This window comes from Monodelphis domestica, chromosome 6 (assembly GCF_027887165.1).
Source record: "Monodelphis domestica isolate mMonDom1 chromosome 6, mMonDom1.pri, whole genome shotgun sequence".
Lineage (NCBI taxonomy): Eukaryota > Metazoa > Chordata > Mammalia > Didelphimorphia > Didelphidae > Monodelphis > Monodelphis domestica.
In genome coordinates, this window is record NC_077232.1 from 68,542,794 (window position 1) to 68,567,724 (window position 24,931).

Here is a 24,931-nt window from a genome sequence, read left to right on the forward strand (position 1 = left end):
ATTTCTTTTTAACCTCTCTTCTCAATAAACAAACCCATCCATATTTCCTCTCCCACCCCCAACACATACACATACTCTCTCTCTCTCTCTCTTTCTCTCTCTCTCTCTTTCTCTCTCTCTCTCTCTCTCTCTCTCTCTCTCTCTCTCTCTCTCTCTCTCTCTCTGTGTCTCTCTTTTACTCTTTCTCTCCCTCTCCCTCTCTCTCTTTCTCTCTCTCTATCTCTGTCTCTGTCTTTGACTCTCTCTCTCTCTCTCTCTCTCTCTCTCTCTCTCTCTCTCTCTCTCTCTCTCTCTCTCTATCTATCTATCTATCTCTGTCTCTCTCTCCCTCCCTCCCTCCCTCTCTCTCTCAACAAAACAACTCACCCTGACCTGACCTGTAATTCCAGTCCATGCTCACCTGAAGCAAGAAGGACCGGCTGGGCTTGGGCTCTAGGCAGAGTAAGCCAGCATCCCTAACCCCATTTCACCTTGGGCTTGGGCCCAAATCTGTTCCTCCTTTTGTTCTTCCCATCTGTCAGTCTTCGTGGGTCATGTCCACTCTGGCTCCTGTGTGTGTTGGTTCAGTTCTCTCTGGTGTTGTGCCTGAGTTAGAGTCTCTGTAGAGTGTGTCCACTGAGGATGATAGGTAAATCAAGGCAGGCTGGGAGCAGACTCCAGCCTGTAGAGCTCCTCAAAGTCCTTGGCTCTCAGCTCTTCCCTCTTCGGAGCTACAAAAAAGGGAAAGGGGCAGCACCTCTGGTTCTCTAAAGATGAGCTCACAGAAGGGAGTTCCAAGAGAACCACCCAAGCCTAAAGGAGTTTGCCCACCTGCCCTGCCACAAGTCTTTGGTGGAAGCTGAGTTCTGCCATGGGCAGGTGGGCATGGCCAGCTGAGTGGGGTCCATGGGCCACAGGCTCGCCTTGATATTCTGCGAAAGTCTCTTTTGGGGGACACCATTTTCTGAAGGGACCCTGGTCAGCCAAGCGGTGAGTACAGGCTCTGAGGTAGGTTGGCTCCCCACTCCTGAACTGATGGGTTCCTAAGGTGCAACCAATCAGGGTTTGGTACCTGTGACCAGTGGGGAATCATGAACCCCTCTGATGATTCAGCAGAACCCTGGGGACAGGAGCTCCAACAGGAGTCCTTCCATGTGGGACCAGCTGCTGGCTGGCAAAGTGGAGGGTATCAGATTCCAGCCGGGGAAGATTGAAAACCTGGGGGGAAGAGCACAGGAAGCCTAGAATAGTTAAATTTGATTTTTTTAGGAGTAGGAATAAATGTTTCTATGTTGTTCACATTTTTTTCTCTTTCCCACTAACCATGTCTCTCTCTCTCTCTCTTTCTCTCCCTCTCTACATTTTGTTGACATTTACTTGTTGGTTCTCGTACATTGCTCATAACTTGTGTGTGTTACAGGCGGTCCCATTTTATTCTGTGATGTTTTCCTTCCAAACTCCATCAGCCTGAGCCGAAAATTGGCCAGTTGTGGAGATCCCAAAACAAACCACATGGAAATTTCCATCTGTCCCCCAAATCCATGAATTCATATGTCCACGGAGGGTGGGACCTTCTCTTGATGCCAGGTATTGATGGGAAGAGTAAGTGGTTCTTGGGGCAGATCATCTGCATGGAGAATCAGGATGTCTCCCTGTGGCCTGGACCAACATTGACCCTCCCAGTTGTACTTGTTGCTCCAAAGTTTTAAAAAAATGATCCTTCCCATGGAAGCTCATCTCAGCTCATTTCAAAAGCCTGGAAACCATTTCCTTAAGACTTCATCCATGTCACCATTTCATTGTTGCCAGTCTATAGTTTCCTGTGTTCTGTTGAGGGTTGGGGTGTCCTTAAGTCTATGGCTTTTTTGGTAGTCCCTCTAAGGTTCCTCCTGTGGGCTCTGTGTCTGTAAGAATCCACAGCATCAATTTACACCCAAAGCCCACCTCAGGAGAGAACCGGACTGAATTGCTCTGCAGAACATCTGATATAACTTGGATGGCTCTCCTAGGTTGGGAAGTCATGATAGACCCAACAGTCCTATGAGTCTGCCCATCCCTTTTTCTAAAGCTCTCCAAGTCATGCTTGGGGTTAGGGAGAGAGCAATGGTCCTTCCTCCTCCTCCAACTGACACAAATCAAGGAGATTTGTCTGTCAAGCATCATTCCCCCCCAAAGCTTCAGGGATCATTTGGGTTCATTCTCACTCATCATGGCCACCCCCAGATTCTGTTTGTCAACTTGTTAGGTGCCGCCAAATCCGGGCTCATTTATAATTACTGACTCTCTATCCCTATGCATTTCCTTCCCCCTTGCTCTGTCTTCAGCCACACAATGTCCCAGCCACCTGTGGCAGAATCCTGTTTGATAATCTGACAACGAGCACAAGAGATCCTGGTGTGACTAACCAGTGGGGATCTAGTTACCCAGTGGAGTGCCGGGAGATGGAGAAAGGGAGTTTGTCCGAAGGATTTTAGGGGTTGAAAGGTGAACATGCTTGCCATTACTTCATAGCCCTCCTTTCTAGAGCCCTGGCGAGGTCATCTGAGTGGGGAGAAGGGTCCCCCAGAAAAAATAACCCTTCTCTTCCAGAGACAGTTCTGAGCCAGACCCAGGGGTTTGAATGGCCCAGTAATAAGCAGACTTCTGACATGGGCCTGATTATCAGGATATAGAGTTGCTGCTGCTGCTCTGGTAGGTACCTTAGCAGAACCTGGGGCCAGGAGCAAAGATCCTGATTCGAATCTTCCATCTTCTGTTAGTGTTTCAGGCCAGAACCACATTCAAATACCATATAAAGACAAGGAATAGAGAAAGGTCAGTATTTTCTGGACCTTGGGAGTGCTCTGTGGTCAAGTCACAGAACAAGAGGCATGCTACTTTGGCATGATCTCCCTCTCATATCTCTGTTTGTCCCCAGCACCTGGAGCAGGGCTGGGGGACTGGGGAGTAGTAGTAATGAGATCCTGAGAATTATTCCCTACAGGATAGAACCTTGGTTATTTGGAGACCATAAAGAAATGACTATAATCTTGGGTCCAAGATCATCCTATTGCAGGCTCCTGATGGCATATGATTCTGGCTCAGAAAATCAGGCCAAAGTTTGGAATCCCTTTAAACCCAACAGTCATTACTGTAAATGGCAGACAGGAAGAAGTAGGCAGAGAGTTGGTCTCTGGAGACTGTGGGAGGCATAATGTCATAATGGTTGAACCAGGTTTAGAGTGAGGAAAACGGGTTCAAATCCCACCTCAAATACTACCTATGGGACTCTAGGCAAGTCTCTCTGTGCCTCAGTTTCCTCATCTGTAAAATGAAGTTGCTGAACTTGATATCCTTTTAACTCTAACTCTAGAATCCTGTGATCCATGGGTTATCTAGCAAAGACAGCAGGAGGAGAGAGTAAGTTATGTTGCATGGAATCTAGGGGAACAGGTTGGGATCTGCTTCTGGTATTGTTGGTTTGAGGGGCTCCACTCCATAAGGGATGGAGCCATAATAAAGTGCATCCCTTAATGGATAGGAAAAGGCCTCTGTTATCTACTGGGGGCTTGCTGTACATTCCCAGAGGCTATTTAACCTCTGGAAGGAAATATCTACTCCCCTATTCTCTCCACCCCCTTTTAGCCCTCATATATTCCCAACAAGACTGGACCAACCAGCAGAGGTAGGTCCAAAAACCTCCACCTCTCCAATTCTGTCCAGTCTTTCTCCTTCCCCTTTTGGGGCATCTAATAGGGCTACCTCCGTTGCCCATTCAACCTTCCCATAAAGAACCTTGTAACTAAAATAAAGATGGAACCTCTCTCTTAGGGCAGCTATTGTCAGGGACTGAGAGTAGCTCTCAGGGCAAATCCTTTCCCCTTCCCTATTCCTGAAACCACACTCCCTATGCCACTCTAGATTGGGATAGGTTCTGGCCCCAAGACAGAGGTCACCCCACAAGGAGAACAGATCCATGTTGAGGAAGCCAGCAGCCAGCAGCCAGCAGCCCAAGTCAGCCTGTCACAGAAGGTCTGAAAGGTAGCTTAGTCCTCAAGGCAGACATTGGACCAGTCAAACAAAGTCCAGGGCACACCCTAGGGCAGGGGCATGTTTGCGTGTGCACATGTGTGTGTTGCGTGTGTGCACTCACGCTGCCAAGAGGAGATATGCTGTATCTCAGAAATCCCCCAAGCACAGTACCATGTGATGTCAGAGTTACCTTGGTAACTGGGTCTTTCTTGTTCAGAGTAAATAGGGGTGTGGAACCCATGTGAATTGTCAAGAAAACGCACTGTAAGTGAAAAGCTTTAAGATCTTGTACAATAGATTTTTTTTTAATTTCCAAAATTATAATGGGATTTTTTGGATTTGCTTTATTAATAAATCTGATTGGTCCATTTCTATTTTGACTGACTGCCTCTTTGTAGTTATATGATGTGTGTACAGGAGGGAGTCCCTTCTGTGTGTACTTACATGATGTGTGCAAAAGAGGGGGCCCCTTCTCTGTGGCTTATATGATTGTGTGCATGGAAGAGGATCCCTTCTCTGTGCATGGTTACAGAACAGCACCGATTACATGGGGAAATTTTATTAATCACTTTTCCCTCCTAATTTTTAAGGAAAAAAATACAAACTTTCCCCTCTCCCTCTTCAGTCTCTCAAAAGGGACCGTTAGTTCTGGTGTGCAACCTTGGGATAGCTTATTTTAATATTTTTCTTTCTAGCGAGCTTGGAGGCTGAGCTTTTTCCCCAAACAAAGCATTCTTTCCTATCCAAACAAATAATTCTTTTGAGCACCAAAAATGATGGAGGAAAAAAACCAAATCCACACAATGTTATGGGTGACTCTTGCCTCTTTCTGACTTTTGGCTGTGAAGTTGACTTTGAGTGGCAGGTGTGACTGCTTTAGGTCTTTAGTTCGCAGAACTAAAGCTAAGTACTGGTCCCTGGATAGCTGTTTTCACAGATTACTGAGTGCCCACTCCATTTGGGTGGTAGTGAGCCCTTGGAAAGCTCCCAGTAGAAGTTTAGCCTGTCTTGAGGCAGGGATATCAACTATCTCTCTTCCTCTTCTCCAAACCCCAAACTCTGCTCCCTCTCTCCAAAACTAGCTTCAGAGTGGCTATCAGAGAAGTAGCCTGGCTCCTAGCATATGCCAGCTTGAGAAATCAAGCTCACTAGCTGAGGCAAAAACCCCACCCCTCAGAATCACTCTGAGTCTTGAACCCTGAGCCCTCACTTTGACTTTGGGTGCATGAGGCAGGCTGTGAAGAGATCAGACTACATAGACATCCCTGGAAATTCATCTCCGTCTTTCTCTCAAGTCCATTGGCGGCTGTTTTGTTTTCCACACATATCATTCTGTGCTGGCCTTGCAAGCACCATTCACAAGAGAGGACGCAGAAAATGGATTTATTTTCCCAAATTCATGTTCTGTTGTCATAAGCTCATTCATACATTATCCTTGTTCCCATTCAAAATTCCCTGAGTGACAAAGGCCACTGGGAGGTTTAGGCAGCCAGAGGATAAAGAGTGGCAGAAGAAACTGGGTTTGTTTGGGTGGAAGAGTAAATGAAGTGACTGGTCTGATTTCTTTGGAGAAAAAGAGCTGACTGAGGGCCAGACCTCATTTCAATAGGATAAGAGCTGTCCAAGTGACAAACCTGATGTTTTTGGAGATATAGAAGAAAATGAGTGACCCAGTCTGCTGTATAGAACATATAGAATGCAATGAACTGATCTGTATGAAAGGTCTAAGTAGAACAATTGAGGAATCTAACTGAAACACGAAAGGAAACAGATTGAGTGATTAATTTGGTCTCTGTGGAAGCCAGAGCTATCTGAGTGATTAAATTGGGGTCTAGAGAGAGAAGACTGGGCTATCTCCCTAGTCTCTTCATGGGGACAGAATTAATCAAATAACCAATCCAGTGTGTCTAAGTGTGATAGGACAGTCTATATGATTGGCTCTTTAATCTATGGGTGAGCAAGGAGAATGAGGGGTTTCTTTTAGTGGTAGTGATAAGGCGGTAGAGAGAGTAGACAGTACAACCTGGATCAGTTTGGGTCTCTGTAGGGAGATAGAGCAGCAATGGATGGTTCATTCTGGTGTATATGGAAAGAAAGAACAAAATGAATAGCTGGTCCAGTCCTGATCAGGGGAATAAATTGGGCTGAGGGATCCACCCATCTCTAAGGTTGGAAGGAGACAACAGAGATGCCCGTTTGGTCTCCATGAGGAGACGAATCAGACCTAGAGGAAGTGTGAAGGGAATGTTGGATTTGGAGTCACCATACTTGTGTTTGAAGCCTGGCTCTCTCTCATTCACTTGTGGCATACTCTGGGCATGTCCCTTTATCTCTCCATCTGTAAAAAGAGGTTGCTGGACTAGATGATCTCAGATATCTCTTTAAACTCCAAGTCGACAATGTTATGTGTGGCTAGTCCTATCTCTATAAGACCTCCGTCTCTCTATATGGATGGCACAGACTAATTTATTGATCTAGCCTTTTAGTCAGGGTCAGAGTAGACTCAATAACTGGTGGAGTCTCTAGACCGAACCACTGGCTTGGTCAATAGAAGGAAGGAAAGAGTAGCGATTGGTTTGATCTCTCTAAACAGTTCGACAAGACTGGATTATTAACCTGGTTTCTACTGGGTGGAACCAACTGGATTGGGCTTTGTGGGAGAGAGAGAGAGCAGACTAAAGAACTGGCCTGATCTCTACAGGGGATAATCAGACTCAGTAACTGGTCCATTGTTGGAGTGGAGGGCTAAGAAGCCTGAGAAGCAGGCATTGGCTCTGTGGGGGGAATTGATCAAACTAAGTGATGAACTTGGCTTCCATGGAAGGATGAAGACTAAGTGGCCAGGATCATACCTTTAGGACTGGTCTGTGGATGGGGATGGAGCAAATTCAGTGGCTGACCTCATGCCTACGGGGGGATGAAGCACTTTGTGACCCATTCTCTACAGAGGAAAGAAGCAGACTGTGTGATTAGCCTGGGCTCTCTGAGGGGACGGTTTTAGGATTTTAGAGCTCTGCTTCGGTTAGGTGGTGTCTTTCTGCCCACCCCTCCCCCAATTCATTGTTTGTCTCCTTCCTTGAGATCCGTGTCTGACAGCTGCCCCTGTGAGCCATCCATGTGTCCATTCTGTGCCATCTGCCCTCTGCTGGACTCTGGCCTCAGCATTAGCTCTGCAGCCCACCGGCCCTATCACACTGCTCATCTTTTTGCAAACTTTGAGCAAACCCCACCTGGTACTGCCTTTGGGCCAGTAGGTTGTTACCGCACAGTAAAGCTGGCGCCCTTCCCGGCCCCCTTGTCCATCTCCTGTTTTGACTTTGGAGGGGACAGGAATCACCCACGGTGCCTCCGACCATTGTGCTCCCTTTGCAGCTATCTCCCTGCCATCCAGCCTTTCCTCCCTCCCACTAAATGGTTTTGAGTGTTTCAATAGCTTCTGCTTATATGTTTGAAGATTCCAAACTGAACGGGGAGGTGGCCAATGCCGCGCTGGCGAACGAAGACTGCCCCCACATAGACCAGGCCCTCACGCCCGATGAGGGCCTGCCCTTTACCCGCTCGGGCACCCGCGAGAGATACGGACCCTGCTTCCTCTTATCAACCGGGGAGTACCCGTGCCCGCCTGGTGGAGGAATGAGAAAGGGTATGTAGATGAGGTCAAGTAGCTGTTGGGCTAGGGGCCCAGTGCTCTGGGGAAGAGGACTGCCTGCCTGCCCCCTCACTGTAGAAGGGGAGGGAAGGGAGGAGGGAGAAGGGGAGCCGGGATCGCTCTGGTGGGGCATGGCTGGGCAGAGAAGGGGGTGGTAGAGACCCTTCAAGGGAGGGATACAGGGAGGAGAGAGAGCCCACTTTATGTCTGCATTTGGATGCCTGAATCATTTCTTCCACATGGAATACTAGAAGGAACGCCATAGCTCAGTCTCCTTGAGCAGCCGTGCTAGCTGGGCTAGTTGCAAAGGAAAGGGGGAAAAGTACTTGGAGGAAACCTTGATTCTGTGCCATCTTCCGGAGGCATGCCAGCAAGGATCTGCATGGGGGCAATTCAGTTTCTTGCTGAGAGGCCTTGGGTCTTCCAAGCTGCTCTGACAGATGGTGTGGTTAGGCAAGAGAAGGAAAACATTGGTCTGATGTTGGGCTAATTTTTACCTTCCTGGTCCGGCCCAGGAGGATCCCCATTAGGGGACCACAAGGTGTCACCCATCAGGCAAATGCCCTGGAAACTGAACACCCCTGGTTCCCTTGGCCAACGCTAGCCTGGTTCTGAGGGCTCGACAACAGCTGTCTCTGGAGTCAATGGGCCACAATCCTATATTCCAGAAAAGGCCTCTTGGGTTCTGACTCGGTTTCCATAAAAATTAATACCACCTTTGCCCCCACCCCCAACAACAATAAGGGATGGAAGACGGAGATGGCCGGAGGGCCTCTGTGTGTCCACCAGGCATGGTGTTGTGGTTAGAAATACAAGTCCCCTTCCTTCCCATAAGCCACTGAAGTAGCTGCTGATGCAGTCTTTTAGAGTAGGGTGAGGGGAGGAGGACTTAGCTCCAGCCCTGGGTCGTGCACTTCTCTTGGTAGGCCATTCATATACGCTCCTGATTAAATGAATGAAATGAATGAAACAGTCAGGAAGGGGTCTGTGCCTCCTGGTATCGGTTCAGGAAAGGGATCAGAATTCCCTGATGCCTTGAAGGTGGACAAGCTCCAGGTGGGGAGGGCCTGAGAGCTGGACGTTCCTATGCTCAGCAAGGCTCTACCACTTCCAAATGATGGGTCTCTGCCTTGAAATTTTCTGCCTATAATCAGGCATCTAGTTTGACTGCACTGGAGGATTCAGGTGCCTTTTTCCATGGCTTGAGCATGGCAGGGGCTGGGGAATGGGAGAGTGGCACAGGGGAGGTTCCCACGTGTGCTCCTGGTGGGAGCTACATTTGGTAAATGCTAGAATGATACCCAGCCCTTTGGGCTAGAGATTCCAAAGCACTGGCATGTGGTTGGTCCCAGGGAGGTGGAGCAGAGTAGGGGAAAGGCAGCCTCCCTCCGGTGGTGTTGCTTTGGCCCAGTTGTCCCTTGGACTGTCACTGATGTGCATGCCTGTAGCAGCCTCTTACCTGGTGCATGCTCCCTGAGCTCTCCAATGCTGAGGGCAGGTGGGGGAATATCCTTTGAGCAACAGCTTGGAGTAGTTTGGGATTATTTCCAGGTGCTCAAACATTCACTATGGTTAAACCAAAACACAAAAAGCAAAGCAGCACCAGGAAGCCTGGAGGCAATTGGTAGCATCTCCACAGAGACTTGGGGAAAAGCTCTCTGGCCCCTTGAGTTCTGGCCATGGGTGCAAGTGATCATCCTGCCTGCTTCCTGCTGTTGTCTGAATTAGGAGAACATCCTTGTTCCTTGTCTTCTCCTGCCTCTGCCTCAATGGCCTTGGGAAAACTGCTTCCGGTGAACCTCCTCCCAGCATGGCACTGCATGATGGAACAAAGGCCTGCCCGTCTGGCCTCCACCAGCCCTTATTCTTAGCCCATTTTGCTGTTGATCCAATGCTGTCCTTGGAGTCTATTCTTCTCCTAAGGAAAAGCTACAGCCCTGCCTCCAAGCCTCAGCAGCCAAAAGAAGAAACAGGAGCCCTATCTCTGGGGGCTTCATCCTTCCATTTTTCCTGCCTAGCTCTCAGCCAGTCTTAGGTGCCCAGTTCCTCCATTTCTATAGCACATTGGATCAGTAACTGAGAATGGTCTAAACCCCTCCCACTCTCCAAAGTAGTTTTTGCTGCCTCCTCAACCCTGGCTATGCTGCACGTGACCCAGGGAACACTGGACCGGAAGATGCCACATTTCCTTGTAGTAGCCAGTGATCTCAGGAGCTCCTGCTGGCATTAGGGAATGGATAGCCCCCAACAGTAGCACCAAGGTGGCTTGGACTGGAGGCTGCATGGTCCTGGTGCCAAGGTCTCCTTGAATAGTGGACAGCACTGGGTGGCTGTTTTTCTGGGTGATGCCATGGCTAATGTATGCTTGGTGAATAGTGTCATGGCTTCCAGGTAACCATTCCCAAGCCCACAGTGGTCAGCTTTAGGGCAATGGTGACACATGCCAGTTACAGACTACTTGTTTTTCTCAGGAAAATTCTGAGGCTTAGGAACTCTGTTGAAATTTAAACCCAAGAGCACTGTGGGAAAAATACAGGAATCTATCCTAAAGAGTAAGCATTGCTCAGAAAACAAGTAGGGAAGAGAGAGACAGAGACAGAGAGGGAGAGAGAGAGAGAGGTATCAGCCTGGCTGATTGCATGGGAGCATCAAACAATCCAATTGGAGAGAATTATATCAGCCTCTGCATGTAACAATTCCATCTTCTTCCCTCTCTTCCCGCTCCTTCTTCTCCTCCTTCCTTTTCTTCTTCCTCCTCCCTCCTCATCCTCTTTCCTTAACAATAAGTAACCAGCAACCCTGGGAAAGCAGAAGGCAGGGAGAGAAGCTCAAGTGTTGATTGTATTCTTTACATGCAGATCTTTGCAAAGAAAGCCCTGTCATTGCTAAGTATATGTCAACAGAGGCAGTGAGAGTGACTTGACAAGGCCAGAGGACCGAGGACACTGGTGGCTAAAAAAAACATCTGGGTGGATCTGCAGCCCCTCCTCACCCTTGGACAGAGTCAATCCCGCCACGCAGGTTTGCAGGATGAGTCCGCGTGGTTTTTTGGGCCTTATTCTAGGATGGACATAGGCTTTCTCTGCAACCCAATGGTAACAAACTGTAGAAGATTTTTTCCTTTCTTTTTGTTTTCTTTTTGTTTTTATTTTTGGGGTGGGGGGGAGGGAGGGTTTCCTTAGCATGACTTGCATGAAGTAACCAGAAAAAGAGACAAACCACAACCTACAATTGTATGATTCATGTAGAAACAAACAAAAAAAATCAGAAAGAAGCTTCTAGATTTTTCTTTCAATGCCCTTTTACTTTTTACATACATTGTTGTAGCCAGACTGTGAAGTCTTCACAAACCTGTACGGTTCTTTCTTCTTCTCCTTCTTTTTCTTCTTTTTTTGTTTTTGTTTTGTTTTTGTTTATTTATTTATTTATTTTTTTGGTACACAAGATACAGAGTAATGGTTTAAAAAAAAAGGCAATCGGCCTGTCATCGGTCATATTGACCATGCCTTCATAGTTCATCTCTCCTATGGAAACCCACCGAGAACTTTGATCCAATTAGAATTATGAGAATACATCACCTCTCTGTTTTCCTCCGCATGTGTGTGACCCATGGACCTCTCTCCCAAGACCCATGATGACTTTTCATAGTCTAGATCAATTTCCCAGCTCTGGTTTCTGTTGTATTCCATTGGTGTAGAGATCCAGCGTGAGTGCCCTTCGTGGCCAATTGTTCCTAAAGAGTAGAGTCTGGATTCTCCAAGCGTTACTTTTCCAACGGGACTCAGAGAACCCAAAGATCAGGAGACCACTCAAAGATCAGGAGACCACTGGAGAGAAACTTGCCTCCAGATTGATTAAAAGACAACCAGCATTGTATGCAGTTAGCATTTCACAGTAAAGATGCATGCCCCATGTTATGCAAAACAACTCTAGCATGAAATAAAATTTGTCTCATGGTTTCCGTGCCTGCTGTATAGTCTAAAGCAGATTTGTTTCTTGAAGCAATCAGAGGTTTGCAGAGACACACTTCTGAATTTCAAATAAATATATTTTCCCATTAGAAATAGGACAGTACCTTGACTTTGGTCTGATTCCAACATGGGGGGGGAGGGGAAAGAAATGATATTTTTGGAAAAAATGCTATAGTTTTTAAAAAATGCAACATCTTGAGCTTTCATGAGCAGTGACCAGCATTTCCTGCAAAGACAGAAATGACCCTTTCTCTCAATATTCTCACCCCATCTCCTCAATAATAAAAAGTTGACTTTTGAGTTGATTCACTGAATTGGGTTTTTCTTACCTTCTGGAAACCTCATGTTTTTATCTTCACACACATTCTCTCTCAACTGGGTATCAACAACTCCAGGACCATCACTACTGTACAACTCAGGGCACTAATGGCAATTCAAGACCTCAGAGCTCAGCAATCATATATTGTGGCAGATGGGTTGGTGGCCTCAGAATCAAGGGTGGCCAGCCTCATAATCTTATTGGCTTCCCCAAATGTCATAAGGCTAGTTAGGAAGTTCAAATACTGGGTAAGGAGAGGCCCATCCCTCAAGAAGCTCCTTTCAGGAAGGTTTTCCCCAAAGGGCAGAATGGACTTGCTCTTTCTGGTAATGGTTTTCTTGAAGGCTAGGAAGCAGGTAGTTCAAAGGAATAAGGAATAAAGAAAACTAGAGATTAGGCCCACAATTCTCATAGAGCCTCCTACCCCACCATAGTGTTTCCCACTCCTATGGTATAGATTGTTACTCTGTACCCTTCAATCCCCTTCTCACTGTTTACATAATGCCCACATCATTTCCCTTTGCACTTTAACTTCCCCCTCTCCCTTATCTCATTCTTTAATTTGGGTGCCAGGAGGAAGAGGCTCTTCCTACATTGCATAGTAACTCTGGGACTACAGAATCATAGACCTGAAGCTGAAAGGGACCCTCAGGATCATCCAGGCCTCACCCCTTCCACCATTTTACATATGAGAAAATTGAGACCTAAATGAATTGTCAAGGTTACATAGGTTATAAATGATGGAGACAAGATGGAACCTAGAACTTCTCAGTCCAAAGTTAGTGATTTTTCTGCTACCCAACACATCAGCCCTGGGCTCACCAAAAAAAAAAACAAAACTTAAAGGGAGGGTGTTCTAGTACTTCTTAGAACCAGAGAGTAGAGAAAGCCATGACTCCATTATTGTACAGGTAGAGAAACTGAGGTCTTTAGAAGATAAAGTCACTCAAGCAATGTTATGATCTACTTTACATCTACTATATATAATCTAACTTTACAATTTGAAGAGGAAGAAATAGAAGTAGAGAGAAGGAAAGGAGAATAGACAAAATCACCAAGTCAGTCATTGATAAAACTAAGACTAGAGTCCAAGTGTCCCATTCTTCAAATGGGTTGTCTTTCCTCTTGGGGTTGCTGACTCTTGCGGTGAGTCAGGGACCCCCTGAGACTCATGAATTTCCAGGAGAATAGATAGCCTTTGCTCATGCTGCATTTGTAATAACTGTCCCATGTCCTGTCATACCTTATAAATAGACAAGGAAAGGAAAATCCAAGAAGGTGCTCTAGGACCTGATATAATTCAGATTTACCAACCAGATCCACTCTGATGTATTAGTGTATGTCCATATACATCTTGTCTACAATATACCTTTGATGGTAGGGAGGGGCTGTGTGTGGGATATTCCTAGTTTTATGATAGAAATGATCTTTTATATGAAGCTTAACAGATTATGGCATACTTTTACTTCATTATCTTCTTTGATCTTCACAACTGCTTTGTGAAACAACCAGATCTGAAATCATTCTCGCCATTTAATAGATTTCAAAAAACAAACAAACAAACAAAAAAACCCAAGAACCATTCACAACATAGAAAGCACTCTTGGATTCGCAGAATTGTATTTCATTTCCAAAAATGAAGTTGACACAAAGTGCTCCCAGAATCAAACTGTTAGATGTATTGAGGTTTGGCCAGGCTCCCACCCTCTAAGGATTGCAAACAGCAAGTGGACCATTGTTTGGTTCCCAGATTAAAGTTGAAAGTGGATGGAAGGATGGATGAATAGATTAATAAAGTATTCGAAAACTTTGAACATATGAAGTATCAACTCTATGAATGGGAGTTTGTTACCAGGAAGGGATTCACCTGGTTGATGGTGCTGTTTATGTAGTATATCTTAGAATTTTTGAATGTCCAGTCCATGAGGCACACTCATTTATTTCTCTAGGTCTAAGCTCTGGGACTGCCTAGATCCCTAGTCATCACACCACAGGAATGGACTTGATAGAAAGGCATCACCATCCTTTCCTTTGTTATTGAGATTGATCTCTAGATGTGAACATTCCCCAATCCTCCTCCCTTATTGATACTCAGAGAGTAAAAGGGTAGAGAACAAATGGGTGGTTCCCTTGGCCATTTGTCTAGGGATCAGGACTGATATCAATTGAAGGATATTTCCTAGGCTCTCTAATCTCTCCTTCTCCAAGAAAAGTTCAGGCCCTTTAGGAGGATCCAGTTAAAAAAGGGGTGGTCTGGAGAACTGGGACCAGCCAAGCTTCCTTCCTTCCAGGGTACTCAACATTTCTGGACCATTATATTTGCAAATTATGCCCAAGAGAATAGCTTGTATCACTGTTTAGATCCAGCTAAGTTCCTAAACTCCTATTTAGAGTCTCTATTAAAATCTACACTTTCGAGGGTGATCATTCTGACTAATATGTCTAACCCTGCCCCCATTCTACACACATACACACACACACACACACACACACACACACACACAGAACAATGACATTAAACATAACTCTGAGGATTTAAAAACTGGAACATCACTCTGTGTTTGGGAACATGGAATGGTTCAAGGGAGACTCAGGACTGCTTTATGACAAGATCCTTCAATCACTTCAGAAATTCACCTATTGCTAGAGTCCAAGACAAACTTGCCTTATATTTTACCTGATATTATGTATAATGGGTCAAACTTCTATACATCTGCCAACACAAAGAAGTAAAAAAGGGAGAAGCATAAAGGGAAGGAACCTGGCTACCATGGGCAAACCTTGGGCTTGTGGAAGACACTTATACTTGCCTTGAGTGATAAGTCTGCAGCCCAACTCACAGCTTGGGTTGGAAACTCAGTTTAGCCAGAATTTATTTCGGAGTCACACTTCTGAACCCCTGGCTGACTCAGACCCAGAGATTTACTACAGGCTCCAGGATGTTGGGCTATGGAATTGCAGAATAACAATCGCAGGTGTCTTATCCACTGTGAAATATCACACAAAAAATGTCATTAAGCACATTGCATCTGTTATCTTTCTGGATCTTCAGGACAACTCTGTGAGGTAGGTGGTACAAGGGTAATAATCCCCATTTTACAGGTGAGGAAACTGAGGCTCAGAAAGGTAAAAATGACTTTCCCTTGGTCACTTAGATAGTAAGGGGTCAAACCACCAACCCTAGTCTCAGTGTTCCACTCCATAATAGCAGTGCTACTTCCAGTCAGTTACTGGGGAACTCCAGGCCCAGGTGGGAGCCAGAAAGACAGGGAGGTAATGAAATTCCTTAGGAGCTCTCTCCATGAACTGGAAAGAAAATGGGGCAGATGCCAGAGAGTAGAAGAGAAGAGTCTGATATTGACATGAATCATTTAGCAAGGGTTTCCTGAATTCTTTCTGTATATCTATGGGCATCAAAAACTGAGATATGCCCAGAATCACAGATCCAAGAATCACAGATCTCTAGCTGAAAGAGGCCTGAAAGGGCATTTGTCCAACTCCTCCATTTTTCAGAGGAGGAAACCAGGCAACTTGCCCAAGATCACATAGGTAGGCAAGTCTTCATATTAGAGAATTTGTAAGCATTCAAGATAAATCCAACCTAATAAAGTGTGGAAAGTACCTACATTAAAATTACTGGAAAAAATACGAAATGGAATAGAAGCTAAATGGCCTAGGACAGACTTTAGGGCTCTTAAAATAATCCTAGCAACTCACTTTTAAATTGAGCCCTTTTTTGCAAAGCACTTGACACATATTATTTTATTTGCTCCCCACAACAATCCTGTGAGGTAGGTGATATTATTATACTCATAATCAGATGAAAAAATGCAGAGAGGTTACTTATCCAGGATGGCAAAGTAATCATCTAGGTTGGGATTTGAAACCAGATCTTCCTGAATCCAAGTCTATTGCTCTAGAAAAATGGGAGATCAAAGAAGATTGGAGTGGTTGTGGAAAGCTTCATAGGCTGGCCCTGGAGGGATGGGTAGGATTAGAGGCTCTGACATTTTGCATTGTCTCCCAATGCTGTTGTGAGATGGCCAGTCCTTCAAAATTGGACAGAAGTTGAATCATCAATGAATCACCATGGAGACAGGGAATCAAACAATGAGCACTGGGGAAGAGGGAGACCTCACCATGTACAACATGGTTTTAAATTCAATGAAATATTCAAAGATTAATTCTCCAAATCTTTACTCAATACTTTCATGGATGACTTGCTCCTCCACTTTACCCTCAAACCTCCTATTCTCCTAATTCCTGTCATTGATAATGGGTGTACTATGCAGCCACTTCTTTCTTCACCTTGCTACCTACTTCCTCACATACCTGCTTCTCTATATAACTGAGTCCTGCCTGTTCTGATCTCTATCTGTCCTTCTTATCACTTCCACTGGTCCTGTGGAACTAAACCTCATCCAATTGGAAACCAACTCCCCTTCATCCTCAATCTCTTCCTCATCTGTTCCTTTAAGTAAAACTTGGTTTTCCCCTAGAGGGCAAATAGCCTTCACTACTCTCTCCAATGTCAGCTGCTCCTCCTCTCTTGCCCCACTCATGACACATAGATTTAAAAAAATGAAGTTAGCATCCTCTACTCATCATCCATGTCTTTTCCAGACCTTCATTGTGCTGCTATCATTCAATAATCTTTGAGGTTCATGACACTTGACTCTATCACTCTCTCCTGACATGTCACAATATTGTACTGATGGCCAAGACAATCTCTCACTTTTCTCACTGACTTCAATACATGGTTCATAGTGATTCTTTCCAACTCATCTCCTAGTATCATGCTTGGAGACTTTAATATTCACATGGAAGAGCCTTGTAGCACCATGTCCTCTCAACTACTTGGTCTCTTCAATGTATGACTTCCATTTTCACTCTACTTCAGTTATCCACTCAAGTGAGCACATCTTAGCTGTCACTAATGGCCCAAGTTTCTGCAACTTCAAGATTAAAAAATCTGACATTCTTCTCACTGACTGCTCTCTTATCTTTAGACTTCTCCCCCACCCTCTTAAACTTACTCTTCACCCTTACATGCCTTCTAGATCCCTCTTTTCCACCACTCTAACATCCCTATTCTGGTTTATTCCCCCCCCCCCCCACATTTTAGGGTCTTGGCTTTATGATTAACTACTTAAATAAATAATGTATGGCTCTCTGTTCTCAAACTCCTTATCCCTTGCAACTTCTGCTTTTCTAAGCCCCTGATCTCAGACCACTCCTTCCCTTTGCTTTCTCTGCTATTTACTCTCAAACCATTGAGTAATAATGGAGGAAATTATAAAACCATATGGACCAGTTCTATAAATCCATGCTATCCACCTTCAAATGGTCCCTCACCACTACATAGCATTTTGTTCCTCTTTTGTTTCCTGCCTATCATAATCTCCACAGCAAATATCCCTAACTTTCTCATTCTCTTCTAACCCATAACTTTATCTTCTTTCTCTTAGCAAATAATTTGTCTTCTAGTTTATTAAAAAAGGTTTAAGCCACCCAGTGGAATTGGGTGTCAGCTATGGGGTAGGGGAGGGGGAGAAACGGAGGGAAAGAACATGAATCATGAAATCATGGAAAAATATTCTAAATTAATTAATTAAATTAAAATTTCAATTAAAAATAAGCCATTCAGTTTGTATTCCCTTAATTTTCTTTTCCAACACTTTAAACTGTCTATACTTGTTCTCTCTTCTTTCCCTCAGAGGATGAAATGGTCCTCTCAATTATCAATTTTTACCACTTTCATCTGTGCCCTTAATTTCCAACCCTTGCTTTCTTTTCTGAGTTTTTGTTTCTTTAACCACTCATCTCCTTTCATCTTCTAATTATCTTCCTCTATTCATTTCTTCTCTTTCCATGCTTTTGGCATCCTATATTCCAAAATTTTCCTGTCATCTTATCCCTTTTGTTTTATGCTAAATTTCTGGAAAAAGTAATGCTTTTCTAATTGCCCTATTTTCTCATCTCCTCTCTGTCCTCAGCCTTCTGCCATCTGGTTTTTTACCCTTACCACTCTATTAAAACTGATCTTTCCAAAGTCCTTAATGACTTCCTTATCACCAAATCCAAAACCTCATCCCACCTCCCTAAGGTAATTTTTTCTTGACATTTTTACAGTATCTGATGTAACTGAAGATAGGATTGTCAAATGATCAACATTTGTCTGGCTAGCATTTTATCACAGAGGTCAGTTAATTTTTCTTAATGTGTAATTTATGACTATTTTTTGTTTTTCATTTTGGTAACTCATTGACCACTCTTTTTTCTTGATATTTTCTCCTCTATTGAATTCCATTACAATTGACTTTCTTCTTCTGGCTTTGATTAATTGGAAGGCTCCTCTTATCCTTCTGTCACATAAACATGGCTTTCCCTAAGTGCTCCAACCTCAGCTCTCTTATCTTTTTTTCCTGCACTCTTTCCCTTGATGGTCTTATTCACTCCTATGGCTTCAACAATTACTTCTCTGTAGATGGCTTCCAAATTTTATAACTTCCGCCCTAACTTCTCCCCTGATCTCTAGTCTTGTTTTTTTTAATTTCGCACTGAGCTATCCCCAGAATATCCATCATTTCAAACTCAATATGCCTCAAATGGAAATTGGAATCTTTCTCCCAAAACTTTCCCTTCCCTCTTCCTTATGCCTGCTACTGATAACATCAACTTCCTAGTCAACCTGGCTTGAAACTTTAGAATTATTCTTGGTTGTTCAACTCTCCTCCCATCCACTGCCTTCTAATCAGTTGCTCATTTCTAGCATTTCTATTTTAACAATATCATTGGAATTCATTCCCTCTTGACTAGAGCAAGCCTACCTTACCTCTTGCATGGCCTTGAGCCTTCTAATTTATCTCTCTGGCCTCTAGGCTCCATCTTCTCCAATCCCTGCATTTATTCTCTACCCTCTCCAATATATGTTTCACTCTTTAAGAGAGTAATCTTCCTAAAGCAAATGCCAAACTACAACTCCTATGCTCAAAAAGCATCAAAGACTCTAGCCCTTACCAAGCAAAAGATAAATTCCTGGTATTCAAGATCCACCACAATCTGATGACAACCTACCTTTCAGTTTATATTCTACATTTATATTCTAGGCTTTAAAGTCTAGCAAAACTGAACTACTACTTGTTCTCCAAATTCTAACTTGTCCTGGCTTCTCAATGCAGGCTGACCCTTCTGACAAGAATGTTCTTCCCACAATTCCCTTCTTCCTAGTATAATTCTTCCTTTCTGTCAAGGCTTAACTCACATGTCAATTGTTCCATGAAGCTTTAGTTCACACTTATGATATAAATCGCATTATAATTATTGTGTATTTCTTATTCTTTCTAATGGATAGTAAGCTCCTTCAATTCATTCAACATTTTGGTGCTCTGGAAAGAGTACTTACTTTGGAATCAAAAGACCTGGGTTCAAATCTCACCTTGGATGTCCACCATTTGTGTGATCTTGAGTGAGTCACTCTCTTAGCCTCAGTTTCCTCACCTGTAAAATGAGGGAGTTGAACTAGATAGTCTCTGCAGTACCTTCTAGCTCTTTGATCCTATGACTTATTAAGTCTACAATGTGTGCTAATGCCAAGAGTTAAGAATACAAAAATAAATATGAAACAATCCCTGAACTTGGGGCATTTATATTTTATTTACCATATTTATTCCCAGTGCCAAACCCAATCCCTTGCTCATTCCAGGTTCTTAATTAATGTTTGTGGCATTGAAGTGAAGCTATGATCATAGTCTTTGTCATCATTCAATAAAAGGCAGCATCAGAAAAGAGGCAAGTATGGATGACTCTGTTTCAAAAATGAGACTTCAATATCATGCTCCCCAGTTTCAATTAGTTCCTTTGGTCACAGACTTCCCCAAAGAGGAGTGCCTTATAGGCACCAACATTGGCTTTGGAGATCTAACAGAACTTTGCCCCAAATCCTCATGACTCCAGAGGAACTATGCCTTGGTCTGGAGTATGATACCCACAATTAGTTCCTGACATAGGAACTACCCAAACAATAAGCAGATTCTCTTCTCCAAATATAATTGAGTATACAGGTACATATAAGAGTATGTGAGCTTGGCTACAAGGTTGGGCCACCTCAACCAAGTCTTAAAAAAAGATCATAATTCAAATCGATGGTTTACCTGGAGTTAGGAAAGTAGAAGATTGAATGTTAAACACATGGACTAGTAGCTAGTCAAATTTTGCAGGGTGAGAGGTGAAATGTTGAATGAAATAGTTATATGAAATAAGTCTGGACAAATTGGTTCAAGTCAGATAGTAGATAACTTTGAACAATAGTCTAAGCAGTTTTTCATTTGATAGGTAATGTGGAGCCATTTAAGACTTTTGGGAAGGGGAGTAAAAAGGATAAATGCATGTCTTGGGAAGAATATTTTTGAGAGATTTGAGAGAATAGATTAGAAAAGGGAAAGACTAGAGGCAGGAAAACAAATTAATTAAGAGGTATTTATAATAGTTCAGTCAAGAAGTGATGGGAGATCTGAAGTAGGGAGATAGTCTGAGGAGTCAGTCAGTCAATAAGCATTAATTAAGTGCCTACAGTGTGTAGACACTATCTATGTTAACTACTGGAGATACAAGGAAAGGTAGTATGAGTGGGGAGAAAGGAACAAATGAGAAATCATGGAGGTAGAATCTATAGGATCTGGCTATTTATTAGATTTAGATGTGGGCTTGAGGGAAAATGAAGGAGCAAAGATGAGTTTAAGTTTATAAACCTGAGTGACTTGAAGGATAGTCAATAGAAATATACAACAGAAATAGGGAAGTTTGGAGGACAGAAGAGTTTATGAGGAAAGCTAATGAATTCTGTTTTGGACATGATGACTTTGGGATGCCAACAAGTCATCCAAGTGGAATTGTACAGCAGGCAGAGCTGTGGGACTATTTACATGTGGACATGTTCCTCTCACATTAGATTGTAAATTCACTGGGAGCAAAGCTCATGTCTAATCTGCCTTTATATCTCTGCACCTAACCCAGTCTTGCTCACAGTAAGTGCTGATCAAATATGGGATAAATCATATTGCCTCATTTGACTGAGAAGGAAACTGAGGTTGAAGAAAGAATCCAGGTTTCTTGATTTCCAGGTTGGCATTTTCCTAGACTCTCTACTGACTTCTTTGAGGGAGTGGGAGAACACATAGCCAATATACCCAAGGCTGAAGTCACTCCAGAAGAAGGTGACCATGTTTCAGGCTCAATTTCAAATACCCATGGAATCAAAAGCAAGAGGTTTTTGGTTGAGGTAACTCTCACTGGGTCCAGACCCTCCAAACACTGATAATCCCTGGCCAGAAAAGAAATCCGTAATTGTGACAGAATTACTGGGGTTCCTGCTGCTCAGAGCTTTCTGCTTTCAGTTCTTCTATTCTCATCTAAAAGGTTGTTGGGGGGTAGGAACCTTCTTGGGCTGTGCTCTCATCAATGTGTTTCTCAGAAGTGAGTCAGTTGGAGCAACATTCACAACTAGACATTTAGAGTGTAATAGACTACTTTACTAACCCATGGAACAAACCACACAAAGATGGAAAATCATATAGACATAGAGTATTTGCAGAATACTTTTACCTAGCATGAAGAAACCCAACTATTGATTAGATCGAGGATTTTTAATCAGGACAATGAACTTGTCTTTTAAATATATATATATGTATGTATACATATATATATAAACTGCATTTCCATATAGTTTTCTTTGTAATCCTATGTATTTTTATTCTTGTATATTAAAAATATTACTCTTTTTTATTTTATTTTTTTAAATCCCTTACCTTCCGTCTTGGAGTCAATATTGTGTATTGGCTCAAAGGCAAGAAGAGTGGTAAGGGCTAGGCAATGGTGGTCAAGTGACTTGCCCAGGGTCACACAGCTGGGAAGTATCTGAGGCCAGATTTGAACCTAAGACCTCCCATCTCTAGGCCTGGCTCTCAATCAACTGAGCTACCCAGCTGCCCCCTAAAAATATTACTCTTGAAAGTCCATTGGTATCTCCATGCTGCCAAAGGGCTCCATGACACAAAAAAAGAGTTAAGAATCCCCATACAGGATAACCTCTTAAGTCCTTTGCAAAAACCTATAGTCATTGATTGGAAGGGGCTATTGGTTTCAGCACTACTGAAGGCTGGTAGGAAGAAGATGGTGGAGACCCAACACTGCAGAGAGCAGATGGAGCCCTAATATCTTTCCCCCATTCTGTATACATTATAAGCTTGTTACCTTTCAGAGACTGTTAATGGTGCTCCTTTGTTCTCATTCTGATTTGCTGAAGAGTGAAGTTTCTTGGGTGTTAGGAAATTGTCCTTTCCCTATATCTCATCCAGCTGGTCAAATAGTCAGCACTTCTTAAATATCTACCCATTTTTCACCTGTGCTGTCCTAAATAGCAAGTCCATCCCTTTTACCACACATGTATCAGGGGCATAACTGTCCAAATCAATTTTATTAAAAGGCCCTTTAAACACAAAACTCCCTACTTCAAGATATACTTGGTGTGCGAATAATGTTTATGCTTCTTTCCTTTGTTTCTTCTTGCTGTGAGTTCTCCAGGGGATCTGGCTTGATTCTGGATCCTGAGGGGTTCCAGCACAATGATAGGGAAGCTGGGCTCTGGCCAAGAGCAAGAGAATGACCAGCACCACAACCCACACGTAGCCACAGGGCTAAACTTGGAGATTCCACTAGCTTCGGGGCCCAGACGTTGGCTTCGGTGCCATCTCCACACATGCCATGCTCATTCCAGCCCCAGGAATAACACATGCTTCCTACAGAAGAGAGGAGAGACAAAAAACATGAATATCTCCCTAGAACACAAGCAGAGTACACTTCTAGGCTTTGAATTGCTTTACCTAGCTCCCCTGGGCTAGCTCCCATTCTTTGGTGCATAGAGGACATTCTTGGGCCTTCCTAGCATCCTATGGCTGACCACTAGGTGTCCAAGGCACCTAGAATGGTCTCCATCCTCTAGGGTAGAGAAAGATAGATGCCTATCAATTAAGCTTAAGGATAAAGGTTAATCTTGGTATGGTGGACTATGGACTTGGGGATGGGGAAGCAAGTGTGCTCATTCTCACTGGCAGACAGGCCAATTGGAAGGTATTAATCTAGGATAGGAAGGAGGTTTGGTGGCTCTGGGCCCAGTTCACCACCTGGTTGGGCAATGTGCCCAGCCTCAGAGAGCTATACCAGCTGACAAGCAGCAGGAGTAGGGGTGGAAGGAGGGGCAGGGCCTGGCCACAAGGCAGCAACCAGCAGGTCCCTATCTTCCTACCAAATGGTTCTCTCTCTAGAGAAATGGGGCTATTATTTGGAAGGCAAAATCTGGGGACCTATCACAATCTGGGACTTAGGGGCTTCATAAAGGCCCCTGGGATATCTATATGTTTATTGACTTAATGCATAGAGGACACCGATGTTGGGCACAGCACCATGGGCCTCTCTTTCCCTGGGTCAAAATTGCTAGCCAGCTTTCCTGAGGGACATAATTCATCCTACTGCTTTTGATAAAAAGTAAAGCAATCCCTCTCTCTCTCTCTCCAGCACATGGAGTAGTATGCGACTCCCAATGGCACATCAGAAAAATCTATATACTTGTTGACAGGTTTCATTTGGCAACAGATGAAGAGAACCAATGAGAAAGGATAGTGAGTACACTAAGAGTCTGTCAAATAGAAAGCCTGTTTCCCTAAAATTAAAGCATATCAAAAGTCTGGACAATTAGAGCTGGTTTCTGCTTCTAGCCTTGTCGAAAGAGTTGCTATGTTGACTTCATTGACTCCTGAATCCTTTCTGTACCTCAGTCTCCTTTTTCTGAACAATGAAGGGGCTTAATACAATTCAATGAAGATTTATTGGACACCAACTGTCTATAACCTGTGCTTGGCCCCTGAAGAGGTCCAAAGATAAGACAAGGTCAGCGTTCACTGAGCTTACTGTCTAGTAGAGGGGAATAGGACAAGAACAGATAACTAGGATGCACGATTATATGATGTGATAAGCTCATAAAAGAATTTCTTAGATCCAGTGTCTACAACAGTTGGAGAAAAAAAGAAACCCTGAGATAGTTTCATACAGTTCCTTCATTTTACTGAGGCTTAGGGAGAAGGAACTTACTCAAGATCACACGGTAATCTGGTGGCAGAACCACAATTTGAACCTCTATCTTCTGGATCCTGGATTTTGGAAAGAATAACAGACCCCTCCTGTGGGTGTTTAAGGGTTTTCCCTGCTCTAAGATTCTGGGGTTCCCAATTTCTATCTCATATATAATTATTACTGTACAAGTCAAAGCATCTTACTCTTTTCTTGTTTATTCTACACATATCAAATGTTTACCTCTCCAAGTCATCTGTGGGGAAAATTTGATACCAGGCTTAAGATCCCTTGGCCCACATTGGATATTTGTATTCATGGACTCCTACCAGCATCACTGCTGTAATCCCCATATGCCTGAGTTAAGAAGGGTGGTAGCCTTGGGACTTTCATGTATATTGATTATATCCTTACTCTGTGGGAAGTCCTGCTCTTGAAAAGTCCTGCACATAGGGCAAGAGGTTGAATTTTCATTCTCAAGGAAGGCTTCCTTTATGGAGAAGGTAGAATTTCAAGGATTCTTTTATTATAGCAAGTAGAAGGCCTGGTCTAAACAGAGAGAGAGAGTGACATGAAACAAAGTGCTAGCTTCTCAGCTGACTCACTATGTGACTCTGGGAAAGTCACTTTCTCTCTCTCTCTGGCACTCAGAAGTCATGTTTATTAAGCATTTGCATTGTGCCCAGTACTGACATTCAGGGGACAGAATTACCTGCATTGTAGCTCACATAGTTATTGTGAAGATTGTAGCTATTATGGCTCATGTGTTTATTGTGCAGGACTGCAGAATTGTAATTAAGTAGGTCTACCAAAGCTTGCATCTGAACAGAAATCCCCATTAACAGCCATTCTTCTAAAGAATCATCCCAGTTTTCTACT

General features: G+C 43.7%; 2 protein-coding genes across 2 annotated transcripts in view; one reads left to right on the forward strand and one right to left on the reverse strand.

Annotated features, from left to right (window-relative positions):
* KCNC1 (potassium voltage-gated channel subfamily C member 1) overlaps positions 1 to 11,915 on the forward strand; it is a 79,867-nt gene extending 67,952 nt beyond the window's left edge. Inside the window, exons 3-4 of the mRNA XM_001366617.3 lie at positions 7,445 to 7,633; positions 10,498 to 11,915. Of these exons, the coding sequence (XP_001366654.1) occupies positions 7,445 to 7,633; positions 10,498 to 10,562 (254 nt within the window). The 3' untranslated portion in view covers positions 10,563 to 11,915. The remainder of the gene's footprint in view (positions 1 to 7,444; positions 7,634 to 10,497) is intronic.
* Positions 11,916 to 22,384: 10,469 nt separating this feature from the next.
* Positions 22,385 to 24,931, reverse strand: part of SERGEF (secretion regulating guanine nucleotide exchange factor) — a 263,136-nt gene continuing 260,589 nt past the window's right edge. Inside the window, exon 11 of the mRNA XM_007497015.2 lies at positions 22,385 to 22,725. Within this exon, the coding sequence (XP_007497077.2) occupies positions 22,439 to 22,725 (287 nt within the window). The 3' untranslated portion in view covers positions 22,385 to 22,438. The remainder of the gene's footprint in view (positions 22,726 to 24,931) is intronic.